Here is a 25,350-nt window from a genome sequence, read left to right on the forward strand (position 1 = left end):
CTGCTTGGCTCAGCACTGGCGGTTTTACAGCGTGGATGTCATGTCTGTGCACTAGGACTGTACTGGGGGGATTCACCCACAAAAGGGGCAATATTGGGATTTCCAGCAGGAAAAAAAATATCTTTTTTTAATTGGTTTTACATAAAATTGTTTATGGTTTTCTATATACCGTAATCAGTCTTGTGACCATAATATATACCGTCTATCTATCTATCTATCTAATATCTGTCTATCTATTGTCTATCTCGCATGGTTAGGCGGTAGTTTTTTGCATGTGTGACGACAGAAATGGGCCTCAGGCAGATCGCTGTCATACCTAATATCTCCGTGTTAGGCAGAAACCATTCCGAGCATGTTATACACTTTATCACAGGGGACAGTTCACACAGATCATTTGGCTATTTTAGGGTTTCTAGATTTGTTTAAAGGGATTCTATCATTTAAAACACTTTTTTTTTTTTTTTTTCCTGATCACACGTAGGAATAGCCTTAAGAAAGGCTATTCTTCTCCTACCTTTAGATGTCTTCTCCGCGCCGTCGTTCCGTAAAAATCCTGGTTTTCGCCAAATGCAAATGAGTTCTCTCGCAGCACTGGGGGCGGGCTCCAGCGCTCAAACAGCGATGGGGGCGTCCCCATCGCTGACAGAGAAGTGTCTCCAGCGCCGCCTCCTTCTTCGTCCACAGCGTCTTCTTCTGGCGCAAGCTCGTAACTTCTAGGCCTCGGGCCTTGAGTAGACTGTGCAGGCGCACAGGCCACGGGAAAATGGCCGCTTGCACAGTATTGTTAGCGGCCATTTTCCTGTGGCCTGCACAGTCTGCTCTGCTCAAGGCCCGATGCCTAGAAGTTACGAGCCTACGCCAGAAGAAGACATTGAAGATGACGCTGCGGACGAAGAAGGAGGCGGCGCTGGAGACACTTCTCTGGCAGCAGTGGGGACACTTTATTCTAAAGGACACGTCACAGAGGCCTGTCCTAAGCCAAAATTGACCCTTCAGTTTTGAATAGGGATGCACTGTGCTTCCCTGTACAGCCTATGATAGGGGGCGCTGCGGTGCTGGGACATGTATCCCTTCACTAGCACCCGGATCAGGAGGGTGAAATAGGTCAGATCACACCACCCATAAAGTAATGGCGTACCCTGCCATATGTTTAGACTATAGAACATGGGATTGCACTTGTTTAAGGTTATCGTGGCAAATTCTTGCAGACGGTTTTTGCACCAAGGCCAGCGGTGGGTCCGGCGAGGATGAGAAGTAGAAATCCTTCCTTTATCTTTCCCTCTCCTGGCTTCGGCTCAATAACTTGCCACAGAGACTGTGTGTGACTAGCATGGAGAGCGGCTGCCGCTGTAGGGGAGGGGGTCTGTATCCTTGACACCCCTTTATTAAGACCTGTGTGTGTGCCTGGAATGGGCGCAGGGTTCACTGGTCGTGGCCGGTTCATGCTGCAGTAGCCTTGTATGTGCTGGCGCTGATCCCTAGCTGGCTCTCTGCTCCGAGCACTCGCCAGGTGTACTTGTTCTTCCTTTACCAACAATGACTCCTCTGTCACCAGGTTGTCTGTAGTCTGTACAGGTCCTTGTAATGGCAACAGACTAACACGGCACGTTACAAGTATTGTGCAAGTCAACCCTCCATGCCAGGCTGTGCCACAGGCCCTAGAATTTACCACCGGTACCAAACGTCCTGCGCCAATCTCCCACCGGTGTTTGATCTGAAAGCTTCCATTCCAAGTAGCTGATAAATGCGACTTGTTTATTCAGGACATTTGCAAATCCTTTATCGCAACTGCCGGAGTCCGGTGTTCACATAGGAAACCATTCCGAGATATCACCGCTCTAAGGCCCGGTTCACATCTGCATTCGGGTCATTCCGTTCCCCTATCCAAATGAAATGGGAGGAGAGAAAAGTCCTGCAAGCGGCGCTCTTCTCTCCGTATGTTTCATGCGGAAACCACATGCACCCCACTATAGTCTATGGGTTCTGCAGGTTTCCATTCGGGGATAGGTCCCAAGCGAAAACCCGAACGCATGTGTGAACTGGGCCTTACCTGAAGAGTGATGTATATGGAGACTCAGACGTAGGGGTTTATGGAAAGCGGGTAAGGGGAGTCCGAGGGGATAAAAAAGTTACTGTAAAATATATGATACATTATATTATCAACAATCTCTAGTATTGTAGGATACTTTACATGTATGACATAGGAATACAGTCACTGCTTTTTGTGAATTAGAGGATTTTTCTTGCTTCTGACGACCATATTTGTCCTTTATGAAGGAGTCAGAGTTGGAGAAGGAGTCAGAGTTCAATATACTATAGGGACGCACCTTTGGACAAAGAGAGAGCCCCTTGCCTGGAAGTAAAGATTCAACCCCTTCATAGTCACATGTTTGACCACTACAGCTTTATTTTACTTTTGTATTTTTTTCTTAAATAAATTAAAAACTTTATTTTACTGGATGAATAAAACACATGGCCCTCTTGAGGCTAGGGCTACACAGTGATCCCGGCCATGATACTCCTCCTGCGCCATTTTCGCAGTGTTATTGGCTCACGTGACGGACAACTTGCTACGACGGTGACACCACCATTGCAAGAAATCCAGATGGTTCTGACCGGGCAGTGACTGAGGTGCTGATACCATTTCCAGTAGAATGGGAGGAAATCCACGCAAACACGGGGACAACCTACAAACTCCTTGCAGATGTTGTCCTTGGCAGGATTCGAACCCAGGACTCCAACGCTGCAAGGCTTCAGTGCTAACCACTAAGCCACCGTGTTGAGATCGGAGTATTTGCGTCATCTCGGCCACTTGCTTATGCAGTAAATTTGTTTCCCCTTCTCGGTAAGCTTTTCCTTGAGCCGTCACAGTCAGCAGACATGTAGGGTAACGCTCGTCCCCCTTCGCACACACATTCCTATGAACATTAGAGAAGTGTCTACATTCCAGCCACTCGGCTCCAGAATAAATATTCCTTACCGCAGAGCCGAACACTTCCCAGGAGCCAGGTAGACACTTGCTGCTCCTGCTCACTTCCTTTTTGGGGATGTTTCTTCCCGGGCTCCTGGAGTGATCTTATTGTATCCTGGCTTGTGTTATTCATGTCCTATATATTATCCGGCTATTGACGTTGCTCTGCCTTTGACTCCACAACTATGTCCCTTATCTGCAGCTGATACTGAAGGTCTCCAGACATCTTGAGCAAACCCTGAAGTGACAGTTAGATTCCTCAATGTCTCCATTCTCGGAATGCTTAACATGGGACACATTTTATTTGTAACTGCAAGTCGTTTTTTGGGGGGGGTTTTCTTGCGAGGGTTGTTATTTTCTTTAACCTCAAAAACCCATTATAAAATGTGTTTGTATCACTAGTCGACAACCGGTCTTGTGAAATGTTTCAGTAGCTGACAACCAGCATTAGGATTCTGCTGGAGAAAAGCTATTGAAGTCAATGAGAGGCGGAAAACGCATGACACGGCTTTTGATGCGGTGTTTGCAAAAGCCGCTTCAAAAATCACTAGCGTTTTTTTTTTTTCTATCATTGGATTCCCTTTTCTTCTGACTAACACGTAGAAATAGCCTTAAGAAAGGCTATTCTTCTCCTACGTTTAGATGTCTTCTCTGCACCGCCGTTCGGTAGAAATCCCAGTTTTGTTTGGTATGCAAATGAGTTCTCTCACAGCACTGGGGGCGGTCCTCAGTGCTCAAACAGCATTGTCGGTGTCCTCAATGCTGCGAGAGAACTCTCCAGCGCCGCCTCCATCTTCTTCTGGAACGCCCTTTCCTTGTGTCGTCTTCCATCCTGGGTTTCAATCTTCTAGGCCTCGGGCAGAGCCAACTATGCCCGGGCCACAAGAAAATGGCCGCTTACACCAGCTTACTGAGTAAGCGGCCCTTTTCTTGTGGCTCAGGAATGCACAGTCGGCTCTGCCCGAGGCCTAGAAGATTGAAACCCAGGATGGAAGACGACACAAGGAAAGGGCGTTCCAGAAGAAGATGGACGCGGCGCTGGAGATTTCTCTCGCAGCATTGGGGACGCCGACAGTGTTGTTTGAGCGCTGAGGACCGCTAGAAGGGTACTTTTTTTTGGCTTTGAGGCCCCGGTACAGTCCTCATGTTGTGTTCTGCAGAGATGACCTATAATATAGGCAGACATTTTCCTACTTGCCGCCACAGGCCTCCCACGTCCTATGAGTCCACTGCAGCCCAAACACAGTTCCTAGGTAGTCATAACAGGGCCGACCTCCACCCCCCCTTCCTATAACAGTAACAATATACCACCGCCATCCCTCTATTCACAGCACTGACAAGTGTCGCTATCCATTGAAGCCTTTCTGCTCAGCACCTCCTCCCTCTCCGCTATCGCCACTACATTTGGAGTATGGAATTTCCGCCTGAATGATAATATATCGGCGGACACATTGTAATTACATTTACAGTCCTGACTTGTGTGCCCTCTGACAACTTGACAGCTCTCTCCTACGTCTTTATCTTATCCTAAAAAGCACATTGCAGGCAGCCCCCTGGATCGACATCAAAGCGCCTGGGCAGCCACAATCCCTGGCACCGGACTCGCCCGTTACTTATCTACTTTTATAAGTAATCTTTGCTTTAACCCTTATTATTTTGCAGTTCAGGTTTACCACAAAGTCGAGATTGGTCATTGGGTCCGAGTAACGCTTTTATGGGAATATAATGCACATGGCACCTTTTTATACTTGGACCATGAAGTCAGGGTAGGTTCACCTCTGCGCCTGGATCCCGTTCGGGCCTTCAGTCCCCGAATCCCTTTGAAAAATGTGGAGAGAAGTCCTGCAAATAGGACTGTTCTCTGCGTTTTTTGGGCGGAAACATGGAGGACCCCATTATAGTCTATGGTGTCGGTGGGAAATTGTTTTTTTTAAGCGGATTAGGTTTCTGAAGACCCGAAGAACAGTAACCCGAACACAGGTGTGAACCCAGGATCGGTGTATTCTTATGCTTCTGATTGGAAACCGTCAGCAAGCTGCTTCTGTTATTCTCGTTAGTTGTATTTACCTCAATTTTTCATATCATTTTATTTTTTATATACTGTGTTGCATTACTGAATTGTACTTTGGTGGTTAATGCCTACAGGACCCTTCCTCAGGCTGCATGTATATGGCAACTTCTGGCTGTGATGGCGCCTCATGGGGGGTCAAGGAGGTCAGAGAGGACGTCCACTTTCTTCCCACTTACTTGGATTATAAAGGACCCGTCACGTCTCCTGATTGGTCCGTTTTAGTATAAACTGACCTTTCCCAAGAAATAACCATTCTGGAGAATCTTTTCTTATCTCTGCTTTACACCGCTCTTCTGATATCCATCCTATAAATTTCTGACTGAATTGACAACTGGGTGTTACCGGCGGGAGTAGGTCCTTGTACAGGCTGATGAAGGAGACCGCTCCTCTATAAGAGGTCCTTTCACCTTCTCCGCCAAGTCCAACTCTTTGCATCATTTAATAGACGCTGCTCCGTAGACTCCGACACATTTGGAATTTTTTTTTTCTGGTTGTCACCGCCCCCAAGCAAGTGTTAGTTTTGGTGCCTGTATGCTATTTAGGCTCTGCGGTGAAAGGTAGGAGCAGGCAAAGGGGTGTGGTTCTGAGCTCTGATGCTGGCTGCCTCTGATTGGAGCTCTGACACTGGCTGCCTCTGATTGGAGCTCTGAGTCACGCCCCTCTGCCTGACTCCGCCCTTCTAATATTACAGAGCGTAAGTAGCTCATCAGGGACCAAAACTAACAGCACTTATTGCTTGAGAATGGCGGGGGCTAGAGAGAAAATTCCAACTGCACTGGAATCACTTGAACAGTGCTAAGAACAGGAGGTGGTGAAAGTTTCTCTTTATTTCCTTTGTAATACAAGTTCATTATGAATTGCAAAATGTGTCATGTCCTCGAAGTGTTACATTTATTTGCTAGTGGGTGTCACTTTGGCAGTCACATTACTTCTCATACAAGCTTTGGAGAGAGTCTTATTTGGTGATCCGTATTGCTCAGCAGGTGTCGTCTGCAGCACTGACTCGAGGTCTTGTGGTCTGTATCTGTATCTGCATCTGCTTCTATGAAGGTTCCTGTAACCAGAAGGACTGCATTCTGTCAAAAACTTGCTTGGCCTGCAAAGTCACCTTTATGTTTTAGTGTTGAGGGTGGAGTGATACTGGGGAGCCCTTCCTTTCACATGTATATACATGTATACCGTGTATGCAGTCTTTCTTTAAAGACTGGGACTATATTGAGACCAGTGCACGGCGTTCCCGTCTCCTGTGCACGGCGGGCCCGTCTCCTGTGCACGGCGGGCCCGTCTCCTGTGCACGGCGGGCCCGTCTCCTGTGCACGGCGGGCCCGTCTCCTGTGCACGGCGGGCCCGTCTCCTGTGCACGGCGGGCCCGTCTCCTGTGCCCGGCGGGCCCGTCTCCTGTGCCCGGCGGGCCCGTCTCCTGTGCCCGGCGGGCCCGGCTCCTGTGCCCGGCGGGCCCGGCTCCTGTGCACGGCGTTCCCGTCTCCTGTGCCCGGCGTTCCCGTCTCCAGTGCCCGGCGTTCCCGTCTCCAGTGCCCGGCGTTCCCGTCTCCTGTGCCCGGCGGGCCCGTCTCCTGTGCCCGGCGGGCCCGTCTCCTGTGCCCGGCGGGCCCGTCTCCTGTGCCCGGCGGGCCCGTCTCCTGTGCCCGGCGGGCCCGTCTCCTGTGCCCGGCGGGCCCGTCTCCTGTGCCCGGCGGGCCCGTCTCCTGTGCCCGGCGGGCCCGTCTCCTGTGCCCGGCGGGCCCGTCTCCTGTGCCCGGCGGGCCCGTCTCCTGTGCCCGGCGGGCCCGTCTCCTGTGCCCGGCGGGCCCGTCTCCTGTGCCCGGCGGGCCCGTCTCCTGTGCCCGGCGGGCCCGTCTCCTGTGCCCGGCGTTCCCGGCTCCTGTGCTCGCCGGGCCCGGCTCCTGTGCATGGTGCGCTCTGCTGCCAGCGATCTCCCAGCCAGACAGATTAATGGGCTTACAGTGAACCAGAGAGGTTTCTTATCGGAGAGCAGACATCTGTTGCTGGCAGGATAAGAATGCCAGAACACTTTGTTTCCTGCAGGCTGAGACTGTTTCGGTCATTTCTTATGTGTCAGGCTTTACCTCTTACCACAAGCTGACGATACTTATTGCATATGTAATAATTTGGGGAAATCTGACATTATTGTCATGGATTTTTTTTTTCTTGAGTTAATCAAATTTTATTCATTTCAGAACAAAAAATTTTGTTCTCTTCACTGTCATTTACCAATCTCTATGGTCTTATGGGGCACGAGAAGAATACAGACATCCGTGAGAAAAACAAACCCCGTCTTAGAATTCGTAACATAATAAAAAAAAAAATTCTGGTCCTTATAAGGACTTAAAATTAGGTAACCTCAGATGGACAACACATGTCACTGTTAGACAATTTAAAGGGGTTTTCCCATCAAAACAAGTTATCTACTTGACATGGGGGGGGTAACTTGCAAAATAGCTGATCATCTGTAACTTGCTGATCATCTGCGTGGAGTGGATGTTCTTAAAAAAAAAAAAAAAAAAAAAAAAAAAAAAAAACAAGGCCGCGCAGCTTAAGTTTACAAAGTTGCATCTGAACCAACCACAAGACGCCTGGAGTAATGTTCTTTGGGCAGACGAGACCAGAATGGAGAAGTTTGGCCATAATGTTTAGCGAAAACCAAACTTGTATCGGCACAACATCTCATACCAGCTGTCAAGCATGGAGGTGGCGGGGGGTGATTTGGGCCTGCTTAGCAGCCACAGGACCGGGCCCCTTGCCGTCATTGAGTCAACCACGAACCTCTCTTTATGCCAAAGCCATCTCTCCAACAGGACAATGATCCAAATACACCAACAAGACTGGCTAAAAAAGAATCAACATGTTACAATGGCTCAAAGTCCAGAGCTCGACACAAGTGAAATGCTATGGCGGGAGCGTAAGAGAGCCGTGCGTAAGTGAATGACCACAACACAAGAAAAAAATGTGGAGAACAGATAGTAAATCACGTTCTAAATCATCAAAAATAGGAAAGGATGAACAGTCCCCATATAAAAATATATCAAATTTATTGAATAAATATTACAACACATAAAAAAGCAGCAGGGCAAGATGTTACAAGAACCAAAGAGAATGGTACAGAATATGTCACACAGGCGTATACTGCACCCAGAACAACAGGCACCAATAATGTGATAATGGTATATATGTATTAATGGAGAAAATATACACCAAATATATGGTGCCCAATAGTACATACATAAATCTATCAAAACACCCAATATCTGACCAAAGCAGCAACTACAGGATATATATCAGGCAGGACACATATAGTATCTGATGACAAAAATAAATGATAGGGGAATATAATCCCAAAGCAATCAAAATAAAGGGGTTAAATACCCTCACTCCATGTCCATACCACACTGACTAAAAGACAGCAATATGTACCCACTAGTATAATAAATATAACTCATGGCAGATGATACATGCAATGATTGCTTAGAAGACACCCATATAGAGCAAAATGATAACACAATAAAGGTGAGAGCATATCAGACCAATGAAACACTACCTGTAGTCATGGTGACAGTTGTAACTGGTGCAGAGCCCGTGGCAAGATGAAATACTAAAACACCCTCGACGCGTTTCGCCAGAAAGGCTTCATCGGGAGGATAGTATGACACAAAAACGCAGCCTATTAATACTGTGGACACATGTGGGATTAATCACGAGCGCATAGCGGCAGTGATGCCGTCCAGCGAGTCGCGCCGAGCCCGCGCGCATGCGCCGGCAACACGTCAGTGTGCCGGTCACATGATCGCAAGGTCTCGCGCGAGTCACACGAGGGCAGCGCACCGCCCCTACGCGCATCATCCCAGAGGATCGCTGGCTAGGTAAGTATATAGATAGCGTGAATGTGATGGGGAAATAGATGTTACATGTCTGAAGCCTAAGCGAACAAGAAGATGATTACTACATTTGTGAATAAAAAGGAACAACGTGATAATAGTGAAAGATAAGTGTGGAAATATGCAAGAATCACATGATGTGTGTAGATAAGGAAGACACACAATATAAATAAGTGCTAGAAATATGTGCTAAAAATATATCGCTGTAAAAAAACAGTCAAAGGACTGTAAAAAATAAAAAACAGAAGACAAAAAAATCAAAAAGTGAAAAAGAAGTGAAAAAATGTGTAAAAAAGATTCATTGATGAAAGTACAATAAAGTGACAAAAATTATCAAAAATAATTGTCTATGATAAAATGAGTGAAAAAACAGCATAAAGACAATGTTGAACATACCTTGTACACCTCTATCTGCCATGACCACGGAGTGCGTGCGTCGAAATTTTTCCTTGACATGTCTAACCTTGAACCTAGGTTAATTGAATTTATTTTGGAACTACTGTCCTTTATTTTATCACATAATTATTTTCTATTTAAGGACCGCCCTTTCCTACAGCTCCAGGGAACGGCTATGGGGGCGTCTTGTGCGCCCTCGTATGCCAATCTTTTCCTGGGGCTGTGGGAAAGGGAGGTAGTTCCCCATGTTGAGGGTTTCGACGCCGTACTCCAGTGGTCAAGGTACATTGATGATATTTTTTTCATCTGGCAGGGCTCGGCGTCGCAGTTGGAATGTTTTCTTAACAAATTAAATGATAATAATATGAACATTCACCTGACCTGGAGGTACAGCGCTGTCCAAGTGGAATTTCTTGATCTATTGATCTCTCGTGATCCTAATGGTGTCATCTTAACTAATATGTTTAGGAAACAGACGGCGGTGAATGCCTTCCTCCACGCCACATCATCTCACTATCATAAAATTGTTGAAGCCATTCCAACAGGCCAATTTTTAAGAGCAAGACGTATCTGTTCTAAGGATTCGGATTTTGAAAATCAAGCAGAGGATCTATCCAAAAGATTTCAAGATAGAGGATACAAAAATCAAGATATTCTAAGGGGTTACTCTCGAGCAAAGAACTCATCACGTGACTCTCTTTTGGTGAGTAAAAGAGACCGATCAGGGGGTTCACAGAGTGGTATTACAGATCAACCTTTGCGTTTTATTACGACATATAACGCTCATTGGCATGATGTCAATCAGATTCTTCGATCTCATTGGTCCGTCCTACTTACTGACCCTGATCTGATTAAACTCTTACCATCTACACCAAGGGTCACGTGGAGACGTTCAAGAAATTTGCGTGATATCCTAGTTAATAGTCATTATGTGCCTTCGATTAAATGTCCATTTGGCTCAAAAGGACCAAAAAATGGATTCTATCCATGTGGCAGTTGTTCAATGTGTCCATATATGGTTAGATCCACAAACTTTATGGATTCTTCAGGCACAACAAATTTTGAAATACGCCATAATATCACTTGCAACTCGAGCGCGGTCATTTACTATGCTACATGTTCATGTAATTTGATATATATCGGTATGACTACCAGGGCCTTAAAGACCCGGATATCTGAACATGTTAGCAAGATAAGATCAGCAAGCACTGCAATTGATTACGAACGCTTACAACCTATCCCTCGTCATTTTAGGGATTACCATAATTGTAATCCAAGTGGGCTTCGTGTTCGGGGAATTGATTGTGTCCATCTGGGTTCACGTGGTGGCGACCTTAAAAAGGCGCTTCTTCGAAAAGAAACCAGATGGATTGTTACCTTGAACACTGCGTCTCCTAGGGGTTTGAACGAAGCGGTTACTTTCGGTGCATTCCTTTGATGTAATACTATTAGTTTTTAGTTTTTTACTGTGCAGTAGCGCGGTCTTGTATTGTGTTTGTTGTGTTTTTGTATATTAATTTATAATTTTTTGTCGTTATACAGTTTATTTAGTTTCCGTGGTCCATTCCTTTACTGGCGTGCTGTGGTGTAGTTGGTGGATGCATTACCATGATAACATCTGGAACAATGAAGCCGAGGCGACAAAAGTCTTTTTTCATAAAATAATTTTGCTGATTATATACATAATAATTTTTTGTTATACAAACTCTTGTAATACACTATTTGCACATTTGTACACCGATAATATTTATGTGTGTATTACTTATTATTTTTTACAATATGTATTATATTTACTGTGCAATATATGTTCAACATTGTCTTTATGCTGTTTTTTCACTCATTTTATCATAGACAATTATTTTTGATAATTTTTGTCACTTTATTGTACTTTCATCAATGAATCTTTTTTACACATTTTTTCACTTCTTTTTCACTTTTTGATTTTTTTGTCTTCTGTTTTTTATTTTTTACAGTCCTTTGACTGTTTTTTTACAGCGATATATTTTTAGCACATATTTCTAGCACTTATTTATATTGTGTGTCTTCCTTATCTACACACATCATGTGATTCTTGCATATTTCCACACTTATCTTTCACTATTATCACGTTGTTCCTTTTTATTCACAAATGTAGTAATCATCTTCTTGTTCGCTTAGGCTTCAGACATGTAACATCTATTTCCCCATCACATTCACGCTATCTATATACTTACCTAGCCAGCGATCCTCTGGGATGATGCGCGTAGGGGCGGTGCGCTGCCCTCGTGTGACTCGCGCGAGACCTTGCGATCATGTGACCGGCACACTGACGTGTTGCCGGCGCATGCGCGCGGGCTCGGCGCGACTCGCTGGACGGCATCACTGCCGCTATGCGCTCGTGATTAATCCCACATGTGTCCACAGTATTAATAGGCTGCGTTTTTGTGTCATACTATCCTCCCGATGAAGCCTTTCTGGCGAAACGCGTCGAGGGTGTTTTAGTATTTCATCTTGCCACGGGCTCTGCACCAGTTACAACTGTCACCATGACTACAGGTAGTGTTTCATTGGTCTGATATGCTCTCACCTTTATTGTGTTATCATTTTGCTCTATATGGGTGTCTTCTAAGCAATCATTGCATGTATCATCTGCCATGAGTTATATTTATTATACTAGTGGGTACATATTGCTGTCTTTTAGTCAGTGTGGTATGGACATGGAGTGAGGGTATTTAACCCCTTTATTTTGATTGCTTTGGGATTATATTCCCCTATCATTTATTTTTGTCATCAGATACTATATGTGTCCTGCCTGATATATATCCTGTAGTTGCTGCTTTGGTCAGATATTGGGTGTTTTGATAGATTTATGTATGTACTATTGGGCACCATATATTTGGTGTATATTTTCTCCATTAATACATATATACCATTATCACATTATTGGTGCCTGTTGTTCTGGGTGCAGTATACGCCTGTGTGACATATTCTGTACCATTCTCTTTGGTTCTTGTAACATCTTGCCCTGCTGCTTTTTTATGTGTTGTAATATTTATTCAATAAATTTGATATATTTTTATATGGGGACTGTTCATCCTTTCCTATTTTTGATGATTTAGAACGTGATTTACTATCTGTTCTCCACATTTTTTTCTTGTGTAGTCTAATTCATTCTCTGTGGAGACTCGCAGATTATGGGATATTTCCTTGGGGCAAATTTTGTTGTGTGTTGCTAATTATGTATTCCCTTTTTTAGAGGGTGCCTCATTCATGGATTATAAAAAGAGAGATAAAAAATGGCTCTCCCAATTGGGCTCGATTTTTGGTGATTCAGCAGCAGTTGAGAATGATTCTCAGGATACTAAGGAATTGAAAACGAAAGTCCGCAATCTTATGAAAAAACGTACCCGTGTGTGGTGGAATAAGGTGTCATTGGAAAACTATTTACAAAAAAATATAATTCCGAGAGGTTTACGTTTACAGGTTTTTCCTACTCTTGACACTGAAGACGCAGTGTTTATTGGTAAATGGGAAGAAACCCTTTCAAAGTGTTCACAAACTCTCATTGAATTATTGATAGGTGTTGACCGTAAATCCCTTGAAAATCTTGAAAAAGAAATCGAATCCTGTAAAGATCAGATACAGCAGAGGTTGAGTGGCGTGGAGGTAGAAGCTTTTGAAAAACAATTAGAATTGGAGATTGAAAAGTGTGAAAAGGAAATCCAGGCAGTAAAAGCAAAAAAATTCACAAGGGACTTGGAGGATTTTCGCAATAATAGAATTTATCGCTGGCATAGACAAACAAGGAGCCAAAGATCTAGATCCAATTCTCTATCCTTGTCAAGATCTAATTCAACTATATCGTTACATTCGGAGTCGGAATGTGGAGGTTCAACTTTTTTAGGCGAACGGGGGGGGTCGGTAAACATCAACAAAAATGTGGGAAATACTTACGACCTCAGAGCCCCATCCGCCAAAAGAAAAGGGACATCCAACAGTTGGAGGGACAAGAGACGGAAATACTGAAGGTAATTAACCTGTCACATTATGTCCTATCTAGATCTCAGATCGAGGTCCTTCAAAAAGGTCTCAATTTTGCTCCTACCGGTCGATTCGATCGCTTTACAGCGATCAAGGATACCGAACTTTTTGCCAGAAAAATTCTTTGGAAAAAGTTTTTCCATCAAGATAACTCTGAGTCATCATCCCCTAGTTCTATTGTAGATAATGGTTCTGCCATCTCTTTTTCTGATAGAGAATTGACTGCTATTGCGGATCTTGAACAGTTACTGAATGAACAGAATGATTCTTCAATTATGCCCTCATCGCATATCTTGAGGGATGTATCGGACACGATATCTGATCCAGTTGTGCTTCAAAACATCAATCCCCCTATGCATCTGCGCCGCCGCTCACAGCGTTCCCTCCCCTTGTCTTCCTGTCCTGCTGTAGATATTTTTGTAAAACTGGTGAAGCAAGATCTTGCTCGTATTCCAGAGAATTGTTATAAATCGAATTTGACATTCAAACAGCGGCAAGCAATTCGCGAGTTGAGTACCATGAATGATATAGTCATTAAACCAGCGGACAAGGGGGGGAACGTTGTGGTGTGGCCGGCGCAGATGTATGAGGCAGAAGCCTTTAGACAGTTGAATAATTGCCAATGTTATCGGCGATTGCCTAGTATACCAACTAACATCTTTAAAATAGAATTAGATCAGATTTTGAGTGAGGCATGTGTTATGGGGATTATTAGTGAGGATATTAGACATGGTTTAGTTGTGGACCATCCTGTGGTTCCTACCTTTTATCTTCTCCCCAAAGTCCACAAAGACAGCGCTGTGCCTCCGGGTAGACCGATAGTATCGGGCATTGGTGGTTTGTGTGAAAAGATTTGTAAGTATGTTGACCATTATCTTCAGAGTTGTGTGGAGACCCTACCGTCCTTCATACGTGATACATCTGACATGCTTCGGCAATTGGAGGGTCTCCATTTAGAAGATGATACATTTATGGTCACCTGCGACGTCGAGTCCTTGTACACCTCTATCTGCCATGACCACGGAGTGCGTGCGTCGAAATTTTTCCTTGACATGTCTAACCTTGAACCTAGGTTAATTGAATTTATTTTGGAACTACTGTCCTTTATTTTATCACATAATTATTTTCTATTTAAGGACCGCCCTTTCCTACAGCTCCAGGGAACGGCTATGGGGGCGTCTTGTGCGCCCTCGTATGCCAATCTTTTCCTGGGGCTGTGGGAAAGGGAGGTAGTTCCCCATGTTGAGGGTTTCGACGCCGTACTCCAGTGGTCAAGGTACATTGATGATATTTTTTTCATCTGGCAGGGCTCGGCGTCGCAGTTGGAATGTTTTCTTAACAAATTAAATGATAATAATATGAACATTCACCTGACCTGGAGGTACAGCGCTGTCCAAGTGGAATTTCTTGATCTATTGATCTCTCGTGATCCTAATGGTGTCATCTTAACTAATATGTTTAGGAAACAGACGGCGGTGAATGCCTTCCTCCACGCCACATCATCTCACTATCATAAAATTGTTGAAGCCATTCCAACAGGCCAATTTTTAAGAGCAAGACGTATCTGTTCTAAGGATTCGGATTTTGAAAATCAAGCAGAGGATCTATCCAAAAGATTTCAAGATAGAGGATACAAAAATCAAGATATTCTAAGGGGTTACTCTCGAGCAAAGAACTCATCACGTGACTCTCTTTTGGTGAGTAAAAGAGACCGATCAGGGGGTTCACAGAGTGGTATTACAGATCAACCTTTGCGTTTTATTACGACATATAACGCTCATTGGCATGATGTCAATCAGATTCTTCGATCTCATTGGTCCGTCCTACTTACTGACCCTGATCTGATTAAACTCTTACCATCTACACCAAGGGTCACGTGGAGACGTTCAAGAAATTTGCGTGATATCCTAGTTAATAGTCATTATGTGCCTTCGATTAAATGTCCATTTGGCTCAAAAGGACCAAAAAATGGATTCTATCCATGTGGCAGTTGTTCAATGTGTCCATATATGGTTAGATCCACAAACTTTATGGATTCTTCAGGCACAACAAATTTTGAAATACGCCATAATATCACTTGCAACTCGAGCGCGGTCATTTACTATGCTACATGTTCATGTAATTTGATATATATCGGTATGACTACCAGGGCCTTAAAGACCCGGATATCTGAACATGTTAGCAAGATAAGATCAGCAAGCACTGCAATTGATTACGAACGCTTACAACCTATCCCTCGTCATTTTAGGGATTACCATAATTGTAATCCAAGTGGGCTTCGTGTTCGGGGAATTGATTGTGTCCATCTGGGTTCACGTGGTGGCGACCTTAAAAAGGCGCTTCTTCGAAAAGAAACCAGATGGATTGTTACCTTGAACACTGCGTCTCCTAGGGGTTTGAACGAAGCGGTTACTTTCGGTGCATTCCTTTGATGTAATACTATTAGTTTTTAGTTTTTTACTGTGCAGTAGCGCGGTCTTGTATTGTGTTTGTTGTGTTTTTGTATATTAATTTATAATTTTTTGTCGTTATACAGTTTTAGTTTCCGTGGTCCATTCCTTTACTGGCGTGCTGTGGTGTAGTTGGTGGATGCATTACCATGATAACATCTGGAACAATGAAGCCGAGGCGACAAAAGTCTTTTTTCATAAAATAATTTTGCTGATTATATACATAATAATTTTTTGTTATACAAACTCTTGTAATACACTATTTGCACATTTGTACACCGATAATATTTATGTGTGTATTACTTATTATTTTTTACAATATGTATTATATTTACTGTGCAATATATGTTCAACATTGTCTTTATGCTGTTTTTTCACTCATTTTATCATAGACAATTATTTTTGATAATTTTTGTCACTTTATTGTACTTTCATCAATGAATCTTTTTTACACATTTTTTCACTTCTTTTTCACTTTTTGATTTTTTTGTCTTCTGTTTTTTATTTTTTACAGTCCTTTGACTGTTTTTTTACAGCGATATATTTTTAGCACATATTTCTAGCACTTATTTATATTGTGTGTCTTCCTTATCTACACACATCATGTGATTCTTGCATATTTCCACACTTATCTTTCACTATTATCACGTTGTTCCTTTTTATTCACAAATGTAGTAATCATCTTCTTGTTCGCTTAGGCTTCAGACATGTAACATCTATTTCCCCATCACATTCACGCTATCTATATACTTACCTAGCCAGCGATCCTCTGGGATGATGCGCGTAGGGGCGGTGCGCTGCCCTCGTGTGACTCGCGCGAGACCTTGCGATCATGTGACCGGCACACTGACGTGTTGCCGGCGCATGCGCGCGGGCTCGGCGCGACTCGCTGGACGGCATCACTGCCGCTATGCGCTCGTGATTAATCCCACATGTGTCCACAGTATTAATAGGCTGCGTTTTTGTGTCATACTATCCTCCCGATGAAGCCTTTCTGGCGAAACGCGTCGAGGGTGTTTTAGTATTTCATCTTGCCACGGGCTCTGCACCAGTTACAACTGTCACCATGACTACAGGTAGTGTTTCATTGGTCTGATATGCTCTCACCTTTATTGTGTTATCATTTTGCTCTATATGGGTGTCTTCTAAGCAATCATTGCATGTATCATCTGCCATGAGTTATATTTATTATACTAGTGGGTACATATTGCTGTCTTTTAGTCAGTGTGGTATGGACATGGAGTGAGGGTATTTAACCCCTTTATTTTGATTGCTTTGGGATTATATTCCCCTATCATTTATTTTTGTCATCAGATACTATATGTGTCCTGCCTGATATATATCCTGTAGTTGCTGCTTTGGTCAGATATTGGGTGTTTTGATAGATTTATGTATGTACTATTGGGCACCATATATTTGGTGTATATTTTCTCCATTAATACATATATACCATTATCACATTATTGGTGCCTGTTGTTCTGGGTGCAGTATACGCCTGTGTGACATATTCTGTACCATTCTCTTTGGTTCTTGTAACATCTTGCCCTGCTGCTTTTTTATGTGTTGTAATATTTATTCAATAAATTTGATATATTTTTATATGGGGACTGTTCATCCTTTCCTATTTTTGATGATTTAGAACGTGATTTACTATCTGTTCTCCACATTTTTTTCTTGTGTAGTCTAATTCATTCTCTGTGGAGACTCGCAGATTATGGGATATTTCCTTGGGGCAAATTTTGTTGAGTGAATGACCACAAACCTCAACGAACTGAAGCAACGTTGCAAAGAAGGGTGGGCCGGTATTTCTGCAGAACGATGTGAGAGACCGGTAGTCACACAGAAAACCAATGCATACAGTTATTGCTGCCATAGCTGGTTCTACTAAGTATCCATGCCTAAATCCTGAGAGATTACTCAACATGAGAACACGGCCCCCTTTTTAATACACATAAGTACATGTGATGGCATCTGGCAAAAAGATCTTGATTCTTTCAGAAAACTATTCAGGACAAGACCATAATTCTCCATATACTTCTCCGTATACTTCCTCGCTCCTGGGCTTCTCTTCAGTTCCAGGAACCGGGAGCTTCAGGACGTGGTATGTGCAATGGTACACGGTGTCCAAGCGGTGGATAGGATATGTAGCATATTGGATTTATCTATTGATGGATACAATACTCCCGGATGCCTGGTGACACTCCTGGTGTATGGGAGCCATCGGTTGGGTGCGGCGTCTCTGGCCACCACTCGTCACTCTCTATCTCCCAGTTTCGGGGGTCTGCTGACTCGGGGCACATTCCGACAATCACTTCGTAATCACATAGCCACATAGCCACTGTCGCTTTTGGGCAATTCAGTTCGCTTGCTATATCCCTTAAGGACCGACCATTTCTGTGGTACCCCACAATTACCCCTTTCTCGAAATCGGACAACTCTGCACCTCGTGGCATCTTGCCTACGACTAATGCCAATGCTGTTTCCTATGTAACGGCGGAAGGCGTGACCTACATCACGAGCGCAGATATCTTCATTTGTATGGGTGTCCGAATACATAGTGTATGTGAATGTATACGGTACAGAGCCATGTCACATTATATAATGGCCGCCCTCGGTGTGGTATTGTATAGGAGCTACGAGGAGATGTCTGCTTTAATTGACTTGCTCTCGGAGGCCTGCGGCTTCACATTGCTCGTCCTCATGACTGACATTTGGATTATTTCTTTAATTTAATAACATTTTCAACATGGCCGGGGGAGCTTGTGTCCGGCCTAGGCAGGGTGCGGAATAACAAAGCTTCATTTCCTGTGAAAATTCCTCAGCTTATGAAATGGCGCGTACTTGGTCTCCGCTCCCCAGATACTTTGATCTTCTAACAATGTAGTACAGTTGGACATCTTGTTTTTTACCTCAGCGTCGTCGAGCTAGCTATTTTGTATGTATTGCCGTCTACTGTACGTTGGCTGAAGTAATGTTTGCTGAGAGCGGAGCGGAAAATAACAGGTTAATAGTGTAATGGACAAGCGGTGCCCCCCTCCTGAGGGAGGGTTAAATCGGTGCCCCCAGTACATTGGCATGAGAGGCACGTACCCCCCCAGTCTAAGTTTCTTGAATACCAGCTCAGAGATCCCCAAATGACCCCCTAACCACACAATAGCCGTAGTACAAAGAACAGTAGGGCGCCCATACTTGATAGTTTAAAGGGATTCTACCATTAAGATCAAGGTTTTTTTTCTCGATCACATGTAGGACTAGCCTTAAGAAAGGCTATTCTTCTCCTACCTTTAGATGTCTTCTCCGCGCCGCCGTTTGGTAGAAATGCCAGTTTTCGTCGATAAGCAAATGAGTTCTCTCACAGCACTGGGGGCGGTCCTCAGCACTCAAATGGTACTGGGGGCGTTACCAATGCTGCGAGAGAACTCTCCAGCGCCACCTCCAGGAACGGCCTCTTCATGCGTCTTCTGACGCTGGCGGTCAAATTGCTAGGTCTCGTGCAGAGCCGACTGCGCATGCCCGGGCCACAAGAAAATGACCGCTTACTTACCTACCGTGTACTTGCTTGTGGCCCAGGCATGCGCAGTCGGCTCTGCCTGTGGCCTGGAAGATTGAATCCCAGGATGGAAGAAGACACGCAGAGAGGCCGTTCCAGAAGAAGATGTAGGCGTCACTGGAGATTTCTTTTGCAGCATTGGGGACGCCCCCAGTGCTGCGAGAGAACTCATTTGCATACCAAAGAAAACCAGGATTTCTACCGAATGTCAGGGTGGAGAAGACATCTAAAGGTAGGAGAAGAATAGTCTTTCTTAAGGCTATATCCAAAAAAGGGGATCCAATGATAGGATTCCTTTAAATGCCTTTGGGCAGGTAGCCATATAGCTTATGATGGCAATCCCCTATTACTATGGCATAGCTAGGTGTGCGGCTGTACCGTGCTAGGTCTATGGTGCTCCACTCTCTTTAGACTAGGAGATGGCTCATTGCGTTGCAGGCTAATTCCACGCCATTCCTAGCACAAAGGGGTTTTTTTCAGAGGGATTTTACCCTTTGCCTTCTGATCCTATTAATTTTAACTCTAGACCCCAGCATGGATTTTCTCACTGACTTTTGGCTCCCTCTTCGGCATCCCAGCAATGACCTGGGTCAGTAAAAGAAACTTCCCAGCTGGGATAACAGCATTATCATTCCTGCAGTTTATTCCCATAACCTTCTGTCTTTCTGCGGTCTCCGTGCACTTCGTACAGCAGAGACGATTTCTCCATTCGGAATATTGTATTTAGCGCAATGAGGGATCCAAACGTCTATAGGGTCAGTGTTTTCCTGTCTAGTAGGGGGGGGCATATAGATAATATGGCGCCCTGATATACTAGTATTGTAGTGTCGTTATTATATTGTAGTGTGTGTGCCGGACATCCAGATCCCAGTAGCTCTCCGTCACTTGTGTATGTGTGTATATATACTGTATATATTATAGTGTGTGTGCCGGACATCCAGATCCCAGTAGCTCTCCGTCACTTGGCCTCTAAGCGGACGGCTCAGGTGACAATAGGAAGCTTATGAGATTGCTGGGATTTGTATGTTTTCACATAGTTTTCATGTTCTGGAATTTGTGGAAAGTCTGAAATCTGATCTTCACAATTCCTATATATAAACATTCGGGCTGCGATTCTCGCTACTTCCTCATAACTTTCTTCTTACGGTCGGCCTCTTTTGAGCAGAAGTGAAGAATAGTAGAGTGAAATGGAGATGGCTATAAACTCCCATTCACACTCAGAATTGTGTGAGGTTATACAGCTCTTGGATAGAGAGATACAGTCGATCGATTACATGTTTTTACCTCGTCCTATTACGTCCGCCAGATCTAGCACTCTAACCTTTTAGAGACCGAGTGCCCAAACTGCAGCCCAAAACCCACTAAATCACAAAATTCCATCACGGCAATTTAACCTTAATACTGTATGGATCCACAATTGCGTACAATTATGGACCCACAAAATACGATCAAGTGAATGGGGCTTTACAGAGCTTTCAATTATCCAAATTGCTTCTCAGTGGCCCCCACACAATACAATTTGCTCCACAGTGGCTCTTACACAGTACAATCTGCTTCACAGTGGTCCCCACACAATACAATCTGCTCCACAGTGGCTCACACACAGTACAGTCTGCTCCACGGTGGCTCTTGCACTATACGATCTGCTCCACGGTGGCTCTTGCACTATACGATCTGCTCCACAGTGGCCCTTACACAGTGCAATCTGCTCCACAGTGGTCTCCACACAGTACAATCTGCTCCACAGTGGCTCTTACACAGTACAATCTGCTCCACAGTGGCTCTTACACAGTAAAATCCGCTCTACAGTGGCTCTTACACAGTACAATCCGCTCCACAGTGGCTCTTACACAGTACAATCTGCTCCACAGTGGCTCTTACACAGTGCAATCTGCTCCACAGTGGCTCTTACACAGTGCAATCTGCTCCACAGTGGCCATCACACAGCATAACCTGTTCCACAGAGGGGTGCCCACAGAGAGGGCGCTGAGTGCCACCTCTGGCACCCATGCCATAGGTTCGGCATGACGCACATAGGACATTACAGTGGCTTACCAGGATGGACTGTATTTAGATCACTAGACTTCTATGTCCCTAGGTGGTTGGTCCTGGGCTCAACCACAGGCGAATATGGTGGTGTCGCAGGCACTGCCATTCCTGGGGCGCACATACACGACCATTTACACAGGGTGACTTTCTCGGCAGTAAGGTGGCTCCATGACACGCAGAAGGTATGTTCACTATGTCACTAACCCTGCCTACAACACCATACAAGTGGTTTTCAACAGATTTTTGGCGGTCATTGACTATGGCAGTGTAGGAACCTGCATTGTAATTCTCACCCCAGTGTACCCAAGTCTGGATTGTTGTCACACCCAAGCGAATTCTGTTTCGGAGCCTTGAACTTTCGAAGGATGGCAGTGCTAAACCATTGCCAAGTGTGGAAGCCTCCAATAAATGTGTTTTTGGGTTTTATTTTGTTCATTGGTCACACATAGTAGGCTTTTTCATGACTTTTTTTTTTTTTTTCTATCTTTTTTGTATAATTTTTGTCCGTACAAAAAAAAAAAAGCTGTAGTCTCCCTTAAAAGAAGACCTATCACCACCTCCACCAACTTCTGCATTCTTAGTTAGGCGCTGCTCCACTGATTCTGGCATAGTTGGAATTTTTTCTCTAGCCCCCACCGTTCCTGAGCAATCAGTGCAGTTATTTGTAGTACAATTCTGTTCTAAACTGTCAACTGGGCGGTCCCTGTCATTCTGCTTCCACACAGGACCTCCCTCCTGACAACACAGACTGTATAATTGTCCTGAAACTCCCAGCCTTGATTGCTCAGGAATGGTGAGGGCTAGAGAAAAAAATCCTTCTGTTCCAGTATCAGTAGAGCGACACCTATTACAGGATGTTATTGGTTGGAGGTGGTGAGAGGTTTCCCTTTAAGGTTACCTTCTCTGATCCAAAATCTGAATAATAGGAGCAGCACCCCCTGGGAAATTACTTGGCTTTACCTCTGTAGATTGCTATATTTTCCAGCAGATGTAGATCCACCTCTATATGTTTTGCGTGGTGATGAATGGGTTTGGTGCGCGTGCTGTGCTCGGAGGCCGCTCGCCGTGTCCCAGTTCTAGTCTTTATTCACGTACCTCCTGCGAATGCTGTGTGGGACTTTTATGAGCTTGTGCACATTTTCTGGTCAAATCGTGATGTACTGAGCTATTTTGAGATGAAAAGCCTATAAACCCGCAGTTTCCTTCTCTTTTTTTTCACCTACCTCTCGCTCAATATTTATTTGCACATTGGAGATTATTTGCTTGGAAAATAAAATTCCTTACAAGCCATTTTTTTTAATTCTCTCCTTCTGTGGTCTACAGCGATGTATGATGAAGCCATAGATTTTATATGTATTTTATTATTTGGAAAGGATTGTATCGAGGCCACTGTGGAGCATATTGTACTGTTTTGAGAGCACTGTGCAGCAGATTGTAGTCTGTGGGGGTCACTGTGAAGCAGATGGACTGTGTGGGGGTCACAGTGGAGAAGATTGTATTGTGTTGGGACCACTGTGCAGCAGATTAAACTGTGGGGGCCACTGTGGTGCAGATTATACTGTGTGGGGGCCACTGTGGAGCAGATTGTACTGTTTGGGGACCACTGTGGAGCAGATTGTACTGTGTGGGGGTCACTGTGGAGCTGATTGTAGTGTGTGGGGGTCACTGTGGAGCTGATTGTAGTGTGTGGGGGTCACTGTGGAGCTGATTGTAGTGTGTGGGGGTCACTGTGGAGCTGATTGTAGTGTGTGGGGGTCACTGTGGAGCTGATTGTAGTGTGTGGGGGTCACTGTGGAGCTGATTGTAGTGTGTGGGGGTCACTGTGGAGCTGATTGTAGTGTGTGGGGGTCACTGTGGAGCTGATTGTAGTGTGTGGGGGTCACTGTGGAGCTGATTGTAGTGTGTGGGGGTCACTGTGGAGAAGATTGGACTGTCTGGGTGTCACTGTGGAGAAGATTGGACTGTGTGGGGGTCACTGTGCAGCAGATTATACTGTGTGGGGGCCACTGTGCAGCAGATTGTAATGTGTGGGGATCATTGTGAAGCAGTTTGGACTGTGTGGGGGTCACAGTGGAGAAGAAAGCTCTAGAAAGCCCCATTTGTATGGCCATATTTTGCAGGTCAGTAATTGTGTGCAATTGTGGATCGCACATTATTAAGGTTAAATTGCCGTGTTGGCACTTTGTGATAAATTAGTGGGTTTTGGGTTGCAGTTTGGGCACTCGGTCTCTAAAAGTTTCACCATCACTGCCCTATAGTGTGTAATATGTCTGCCCTTTCTGAAATACTGAAAAATATTCCAGTCTATAGGATGGATGAACCATTGTCTCCCCTGATCCTAGTACAATAGTTTACCTGGTTTTGTAATGTGGGGACTCCTGCAACTATTCCTGTCCAATAACTGTCCTGTATCTCTTGACAGAACGATGAAAAACGCAGCCTGTCGCTAAGCGGACATGTCGGGTTCGACAGCCTTCCGGATCAGCTTGTTAGTAAATCGGTGACCCAAGGATTCTGCTTCAACATCCTCTGTGTAGGTAAGTCGCACAGTAATATCGGTGTGGTTTTCTTATCGTTTTATTACATTATGGATCTTTATTTGATATTGCAGCACAATTGGGTTATTCTATCCATAAGTCACGTTTGATCCATTTCCTTTTTAACAAAAGTGTTCACTTTTTTTTTTGCTGGGAGAGCAGCGCCCGGGTCCTCTCAGTCCCGTTCCAGTACTGTAGTGATGTCAGTGATATTCAGTAGACGCCTATGTCATGCCTGTAGCCATGACATACCTGACTGCAACCTTTCTAAAGAGAATCCAGCACATTGATTGCTGTGCATCACACGTCCAGCTTATTTTACTTATATAGTCCCATCATATTTGACTTCTTCCACACATTGTCCGTCATATAGGGTTCACAATCTACATCCACTATCAGTATGTCTTTGGAGTGTGGGAGGAAACCGGAGTACCCAGAAGAAACCCACGGGGAGAACATACTGTACTCCTTGCAGATGTTGTTCTTTGCAGTATTTGAACCCTGGACTCCAGCGCTGCAAGGCTGCAGTGCTAACCACTGAGCCACCGCGCTATCTTGGCTGCCATCCAACCTTACACTTCCATATGTGCCCTACTTGTTGCTTACCTATTAAAGGGATCCTATCATTGGATTCCCTTTTTGTCTAACACGTAGGAATAGCCTTAAGAAAGGCTATTCTTCTCCTACCTTTAGATGTCTTCTCTGCGCCGCCGTTTGGTAGAAATCCTGGTTTTCTTCTGTATACAAATGAGTTCTCTCGCAGCACTGGGGGCGGTCCTCAGTGCTCAAAAAACACTGGGGGCGTCCCCAATGCTGCGAGAGAACTCTCTAGCGCCGCCTCCATCTTCTTCTGGAACGTCCTCTCCCTGTGTCTTCTTCCGTCCTGGGTTTCAATCTTCTAGGCCTCGGCCAGGCCCGACTGTGCATTTCTGGGCCATAAGAAAATGGCCGCTTACACAGTAAGCTGGTGAAAGCAGCCATTTTCTTGTAGCCCAGGCATGCACAGTTGCTTCAGGACTTCAGAAGACACAGGGAGAGGGCGTTCCTGAAGAAGATGGAGGCGTCGCTGGAGGTTTCTCTCGCAGCATTGGGGACGCCTCCAGTGCTGCAAAAGAACTCATTTGCATACCGAAGAAAACCCGGATTTCTACCAAACGGTGGCGCAGAGAGGACCTCTAAAGGTAGAAGAAGAATAACCTTTCTTAAGGCTATTCCTATGTGTTATCAAGGGGAAAAAAAGGAATCCAATGATAAGATCCCTTTAAATACAAACTAGCAATATATAGTAAACCAAAATGTCTTCATATTCGTTGCATGGGACAATAAAAAAAATTAAAATAACGAGGGTGGACATGGCCTTGACACAATAGTAGGTGATGGAGGACACGATGTTCTTATCTAACCTTGTTCTCT

The 25,350-nt window shown here is 44.6% G+C and overlaps 1 protein-coding gene across 1 annotated transcript in view; it reads left to right on the top strand.

Moving 5' to 3' along the window:
- The window catches only part of SEPTIN8 (septin 8), a 61,921-nt gene that overhangs the window by 2,998 nt on the left and 33,573 nt on the right, over nt 1-25,350 (top strand). Inside the window, exon 2 of the mRNA XM_075275096.1 lies at nt 23,823-23,937. Within this exon, the coding sequence (XP_075131197.1) occupies nt 23,823-23,937 (115 nt within the window). The remainder of the gene's footprint in view (nt 1-23,822; nt 23,938-25,350) is intronic.

The sequence above is a fragment of the Leptodactylus fuscus genome, chromosome 5 (genome assembly GCF_031893055.1).
Source record: "Leptodactylus fuscus isolate aLepFus1 chromosome 5, aLepFus1.hap2, whole genome shotgun sequence".
In the NCBI taxonomy this organism is placed as follows: Eukaryota; Metazoa; Chordata; class Amphibia; order Anura; family Leptodactylidae; genus Leptodactylus; species Leptodactylus fuscus.